The sequence below is a fragment of the Pseudonaja textilis genome, chromosome 12 (assembly GCF_049901715.1).
Source record: "Pseudonaja textilis isolate UNSWEBS1 chromosome 12, rPseTex1.2, whole genome shotgun sequence".
Lineage (NCBI taxonomy): Eukaryota > Metazoa > Chordata > Lepidosauria > Squamata > Elapidae > Pseudonaja > Pseudonaja textilis.
In genome coordinates this window covers 21,224,239-21,230,779 of record NC_142001.1, presented here as the reverse complement: position 1 = coordinate 21,230,779, position 6,541 = coordinate 21,224,239, and the positions used below count along the sequence as shown (strand labels likewise).

Below are 6,541 nucleotides of genomic sequence, written 5' to 3'. Positions count from 1 at the left end.
GCTTTGCTCTTCCTCAGAGGAACTCTGCCCACAGACGTCACTATCCAAGCCAATCCCTGAGGGTCTCCTCTTCCAGGACGATCCCGACGCTGGAGGAATCGGTGGGTTTCTCTCCATCTGACCTCCCACTGACTTTGCCCACTCAGCCTTGATGATGTAAACCCCTCAGAGTCGCCTTTGTTGAAGCTGGCAGTTTATAAACACCACCTATCAATCCATCCCCTTTTCCCACTTCAAAGGGCCCTGGCTGTAGCGCACCTGGGATCCTCCATTTTGGGTCTCTCATCCCCAGCCAGCCCGCCTCCAGAAGAGGAAAGCTTTTCCCAGGCAGGATTGTTCTTTCAAAAGATCCGTTTCCCAGTTTAAGGATCTGCTCTGGATGCCGGAGGTTTAGGTAATCTGCTGGTTTCCACAACTCTCGGCTACTTCTTCACCCGCTCCAACTAAGCTACAATGGCCCTGGGGTCTATTTGGAAACACCATCCTTGCAATGTTTGCCAGTATTGTAAAAGCTCTATTTTATTTCTTCATTGTGTTCCTATTCTTGAGCCATTTACCAAATCCAGTGGTCATCTGACCTCTGACCCCATGGCTGCTAAATTCACTGGGTTACTTAGGTGAGAGGAGAGATCAGGCAGAAGATCGAGAATCTTGGTTGTCTTTGCGGTTATTACAGACTTTTTAATCAGAACTTGAAGAGGCAGAAGTTGCCTTCTTCATCCAAATAATGTTCCTTTTACATGCTTACAAACATTTGGTTTCCCACCATTCTATTACATTATAAATTCTCTTATTCCATGGATCGAAGCACTGGTGCTCCCAGCACTTGGGATTTTTATCAGCCCTTTGCAAACTTTTACCAGAAGATCAATGATTCTGCGTCTGAATTGATCCAACGTTCAGCGCTTCCGCTGGCAGGTCAAATAAACTTTCTACAGTTAAAAATTAACGTGTTTCTTGTAGTTTGTTCTTCCGAAAATCCTCCCTTGTTTTACAGAGCTTCTTCATCCGAGGGAATTCTGCTTCCGACCCAGCTGGGCCCCGGTCTCTTCCAAAGGCTCCCGTCCCCTGCCTGGACCGGCCAGCTGGCTGGAACCCCAGGAGTGGTGGGGGAGGCAGGCCCTGCACGCATGGGGCCAGCGGGCCTGGCTGGTGGGGTGCAGCCAGCCCAAGTGCCCTCCTTGCAGCAGGAGCAGGAGCCGACCGGCAGTGGGGTTGAGTCTTCGGGGCAGCTTTGCTCATGTCGGCTCTGAGGCTGGACGGGGCAGCCCCCAGGCCCCTCGCAGAGGAAGTCTGGAAGGAGAGAAGGATCTGAGCCCAGGGAAGGGGGCTCCCTCAGCCATTGGTGCCTCCTGCCCCCCCCCCGCCCGGCCCCTCAGCATCGGCAGGGCACTCAGCACAGGCCGCTCCCCTCACCCAGCGAAGTGCTGCTCTCGAAGGAGACCAGGAGGCTCGACACCTCCAGGGGCCCCGGCTCAATCCGGCAACCTACGGCTGGTTCCAGGGCACGGCCTGGGAGGGGGCCACTCTCCTTTAGGCCGCCCCCCGGGATTTCCACAGGGGGTCTCCAGTTGGGTGCCTGTTTCCTGCTGCACCACCTGCTTTTCCAGGATGAAAATGCCAGGATCAGCAGGGCTCCAGAAAGAGGGTTTAAGATAATCTGGGAAGAGGAGCAAGACAGAAGACCCTCAGAGAGAGGCTGACCGGTTCCCCATCCTGCTGTGTGGCTTGGCTCACTGGCTTGGGCAACTTATTTCCCAACATCTTGGCAGAACCTTTATAATTCTGCAAGTGTTTGGAGGAGCGAAGAGGAGGAGGGCGGCTTGGGAAGGCCAACCTCCCTTGCAAGAGCGGTGAGACTGCAAAATGTCCAAGAGACCCCCGCAGCTCCCTCCCCCGCTGGGGTTCAGTTCCAAGGACGCAGCCCAGGGCTGCAAAGGCCCTCTAAGGAGACAGACTTCTCGGGGTGTTGGCCTTTGGAGGGCCCCGCAGCTCTAGCGCATGCTGACGGGGGACACACCCCAACCCACCATAACTGCCCAGCAGGTGAGGGCTGCCCCACGCAGCTGCCCGGTGCCCCATCTCCCCAAGGGCTCCAATTCCAGCAGCAACAGCAGTAGCTCATGCAGGACATTGGCCAGCCAGCTGGAAAAGAAAAAAGCCTTTTTAAAATCAAATCCCGCTTAATTTGGGGCCCCACCAGTGTGGGGGTGGGGTCCGGCTGTGCTCTTGCAAACCCAGGGCTCCCTGGACTGCTGGGGGCTGGTTGATCATTTATTTTGGACCTGCTAGTCAAGAAAGCTTCTAGCCAGGGAAGAAGCGCCAAGACCCCTTCCTGGGGCACAAGGGAAACCCACCAAGAGACCCTTCGCAGTATGGCCCTGTGTTGCACAGCTCCTCTGGAGGAACAGGGGGCCCTGAAGAAAGATACCCCCTCCGAACCAGCAGATCTCCAACGTTGGGAGACAATCCAGGGCCTTGGCAAGCTGAAGCCGCCCTGGTAGGTCTGTGTGTGTGTGTGCGTGTGCTGTGATTGGGACGCCTGCCTTCCTGTGGTCTGGCACCTGCCAGGTTAGGGCAGGGCACAGATGGCACGAAAAGGGTCCTGGAATAAAGGCTATACTACCAAGCAGCAAAGGCCACCATGACGCTCGTGAACCTCCTGCGCAGCTCCTGCTGCTGGTGCCATTCTCCGGCCGCCTGCATCCCCCGGCCCCTCCGCAGCAGAGCTGGCACTGTGGGAAGAAAGGCCGCCCAGGCTCAGCATGGAGGCACTGCCGCTGCCCAAGTGGGGCCCAGGGAGCGCCTGGTGCGCAGCCGCCCGCCTGGCCCTCCACCCTGCCAGTGGCCAAGGTGGGCCGGCTGCAACTCAGGCCTGGCGTTACCCCCTCCTGGCGCCTTCCTTTCGTGCAAAACTTTCGCCTCTCTTCTCGCGAGGGGCCGGTCTCCTCCCAGGGCTGCTCCTTTCCCAGCCTCAAGAGGCCCCCATCCCCACTTGTTCTCTTAGCTAGTTGGAGGAGCTGCCCGATAAGAAGTCAGACCATGGAGGATACGGCTGGTGGGTGTCAGAGAGCAGAGTCCCAGCTGCTTGTATCACGGTTTGTCCAATAAAACCTCACTGGTTAGGTGGACATCGCCTATTGGTAAACAATCAATGGACAAACCTATAAATAAATGCAAGATAATTTACCTGCCTGGAGTGCTTTGTAAAAGAGCAGGGGACTTCCCAAAACAACTAAGGAGAGTGGCACAAAGCTAGAAGCGTAACACACAGTTTCCAGGATCCATGCCAATCCGTGGTGTGAGCTGCAGCTGGGATAAGAGGAACGGCAGAGCTAATTAAAAACCAAACCACCGGAGGCCAACTTTTGTTTGCTCAGGCTGCTTGTCCTTTCAGGCCTCTGGATTTGGGCCCAGGAAGGGGCAGGAGAGTTGGCAAGGGGGGGTGGGGTGGGGTGGGAAGCAGGTCCCTGCAAGATTTGAAGGAGCAGCAGCAGCTGGAGACACGCCAGATGTTGGCCGCTGGCTGGCAGTCCAGGCGGGGCGCAGCTCCAGTGCTAGCGCACTGCCTTCAAATGCTGAGCATGCAAGAGGACAGGTCCTGGGGGGCAGCTTCTTCTGCCCCGGCTTTCACCACCACAGGACCCCCTGGCCTTGGGCAGCACCAGCCCAACCTCCCCCTTACTCACTGGGACCTCCTGCTCCGCCCATTGTGACTCGTGGGTTGAAGGCCCCCGGCCACTTTCCCCTCCCAGGTGCCAGTTTAGAAGAGGCTCGTCCCGGAGGTGGCAGGAGGGCGCTTACTCCGTGTCCTGGGGCTTCGTCAGGAGCAAGAGTCCAAGGAGGACCTGGATGGCTGGCAGCCCCCAGCAGAGGAGGCCGTAAGGAGTCAAGGACCTGGTCAGGAGGAGGAGCACAGAACCCCCTGCTGGTCAGTGGGAGGCCCTCATCAGCTTCCACCTGGGGGGGGGGGGGACACAGGGGTTCAGACAGAGGGAGGCTCCCTGCAAGGGGGGAAGTGCAGGCCCCCCACTGTGCAAGGCAGCCGGAGCTCTCCTTGGGGCCCAGCACACCTGAGCCCTTCCAGGTGTGTGTGTGGGGGGGTTGCAAGATCTCCATCAGAACCTCCCCTCCCCTCCCCCTCCTCAAAATCAGCTCCAGAGCTCAAAGTGGGGCCGGCACCAGGGGGTCCCCTTCACACCTGTGGCTGGTGGGGTTCTGCAGCAGCAGGGCCGCTTCCAGAGAGTAGCAGAAGAGAGCCCAGAAGTGGGAGGAGAACCCAAACTGCACCCAAACCTGGAGGAAGAGAAGTGAAGGTCAGTGGGGAGGAAGGCGGGACCGGTGCAGGGGGGCAATGCAGGAAATGAGGGCCCCAAATTGCCCTCTGGCCTTTAAATGCGTGGGGGGGTGTCAGTGTTGGAGGGAGGCCCCACAGGAGCAGAAGGCCCCTAGGAAGAGAGCAAAAGGGGCGGGGCGGGGGTCGGCTTGCTTCGGCTCTCTTTTCACATGACTGGATTCCAGCATCCCAACTGGCCTTTCACTCAGGCACTCTTAATGGAGGCTGGAGCACCAGCCGGGCTGCTCTCCTCTGTCCCACGTACCACGATCAGGCGGCAGAGGGAAGGCAGGGACCCCAAAGGAGCAGCCAGCCAGAGCACAGAGCGCGCCAGGATCCCTGCAAGAGGAGGGAGAGCTGGTTAGGATCCTGGCCAGGCTGGGATTGGTGTGGGGAGGGGGGAAATGGGGGTAGGGCGTTATGCCCCCCGCCCTGCAGAAGCCAAGTTTGGCCTCCGTATTGGGGTGATGTTTTTAAAGTTAGCCAAGCTAGGACAGAAATATAAAACTGATTTCATTACAATTAAGCAAACATAGTTAGTTATGTAATTTGCAGCTGAACAGCAATTGGGGAAGGTGGGGAGGGGGGGTGCTCTTTCTCTAGCGTGCCAGGGAGGGGCTCTGGGCATCTGCCCCCCCGCAAGCGGCCCCCAGCCCTGCCCAGAAGCCCCCAGAATTCGGGGCCAGCCGAGCCGGGAAGGCGCCCGGAGCCGCTCCTGCCCGCTGCCTGGCGGGGCTGGGCGGGAGGGAGGAGGGCGAGGGCCGCCCCGGCTGCTCCCGTCACTCACCCGCCGTGCCCAGGAAGCTGCCCAGGAGCGCGGCTGCCCGCAGCGCCCTGCCCGGAGCCCAGCCGCGCCCGGCGGAGACCCGGCAAGAGCCGCTGCAGCGGTGGCGCGGCCGGCTGCGGAGCGCGGCCAGCAGCGCGCCGGCCAGCAGTCCCAGCGCGGCGCTGCCGAGGGCCAGTCCGGGCCAGGGGGCAGCTGCCGGGAGAGGCGCCACAGCCCCGCCGCCGCCGCCGCCGCCGCCGGAGAGCCGGGCTCGCAGCACAAGGCCAGCGCTCGCGGGGAGGCCATGGGGGCGGTGCCCGGGGGGTCGCTGCGGCCCTGGCGCCTTCTTGCCCGCGCCGGGCGGCCGAGACGCCCGGCGGCCTCTTTTCAAGGGACCTCCGCCCACCTGCCTCGCCTCTCGTGGCTGGGAACGATGGGAGGTGTAGTCGCCTGGTGGCGGGGTGGGGTCTGGGTTAAGGCGATGAGCCCCGCTGGGTGGGCGTGGCTCGGCAGGATCCGGCGGGGGGATTGGATTGCATCAATTGGGTATCTAAAGGCCTCTAATCGATGCAATTGAAACGGCAAAGGTTTGGGGGCCCTGAGGCTCCGGGGAAGCGGCTCCAGAGGGACGGAGGGAGAAGCCCAGCCGGGACCAGCCGCCTGGGCCCCTTTCGATGCCCAGCGAGGCCCCCCTGGGCAGAGGGGCTCCCTGCCAGTCCCGGCGGCCTCGTGGCGTGCCTTGTGCCCGAGGCTACCTGGCTGCGTTGGAGCAGGCCGGAGAGGCGGGGGCGGGGGGGTCAGTCCGGCCTCAGCTGCTTCTTCCCTAGGCAGACAGAAAGCCGGAAGGGGAGGGGGCCCTCTGCTCCTCCCCCAAAGGCTTAGACGAGGCCAATGTGGGAACTGAGCCGTTCACCCCCCTTTTGGACCGGGAAGTGAAAAAAGGGGCACTGCAGCTTTAAGCTCTTCCAAGGGGAAAATAAGGCCAGCTTCCCCCACACTCCTTGAAATCCTTCCAGCCCAGCACCGGAGTCAACTCCCAGGAGCTGCTGGGCGGGGGCAGGGGGCGGGTCAGACGTTCCTTCAATGCGAGAAGTGTGGTGGGGGGCGGGGCAGGAGATGCTGGGCGGGTGGCTGCCAGAACCGAAGGCAGAAACTGATGGGCACCAAAGGTCCCCATGCAAAACTGGCCACTTGGTGGCTTGGGGCACTCAGCCCTCTCCTGTGGGCCAAATTCTCTGTCTCCCTCCTGCCTTCATCTGGGGCAAAAGCAGCCAGTCGGCCTCGGTCTCGGCTGGGGCGCCCAGCTGCCCTTATCCAAAGGGGCAAAGGGGCAAAGCCCGCTTTGGCAAGAGCAGCTGAGGCTGGCCGTAAGACGGCCCTTGAATCGGGACCTCCCGCCTCCATTCCTCCACAGCCTTCTGCAGAAATGGCAGCAGTCT

At 60.8% G+C, this 6,541-nt stretch overlaps 1 protein-coding gene across 1 annotated transcript in view; it reads right to left on the bottom strand.

The window, feature by feature from the left end:
* Positions 1-493: 493 nt before the first annotated feature.
* The window catches only part of LOC113446843 (uncharacterized), a 9,431-nt gene continuing 3,383 nt past the window's right edge, over positions 494-6,541 (bottom strand). Inside the window, exons 2-11 of the mRNA XM_087941277.1 lie at positions 5,858-5,925; positions 5,124-5,552; positions 4,602-4,675; positions 4,202-4,296; positions 3,805-3,897; positions 3,191-3,312; positions 2,627-2,735; positions 2,031-2,145; positions 1,417-1,660; positions 494-1,293 (exon numbers count right to left, since the gene is read on the bottom strand). Coding sequence (XP_087797403.1) covers positions 992-1,293; positions 1,417-1,660; positions 2,031-2,145; positions 2,627-2,735; positions 3,191-3,312; positions 3,805-3,897; positions 4,202-4,296; positions 4,602-4,675; positions 5,124-5,552; positions 5,858-5,925 — 1,651 coding nt within the window. The 3' untranslated portion in view covers positions 494-991. The remainder of the gene's footprint in view (positions 1,294-1,416; positions 1,661-2,030; positions 2,146-2,626; positions 2,736-3,190; positions 3,313-3,804; positions 3,898-4,201; positions 4,297-4,601; positions 4,676-5,123; positions 5,553-5,857; positions 5,926-6,541) is intronic.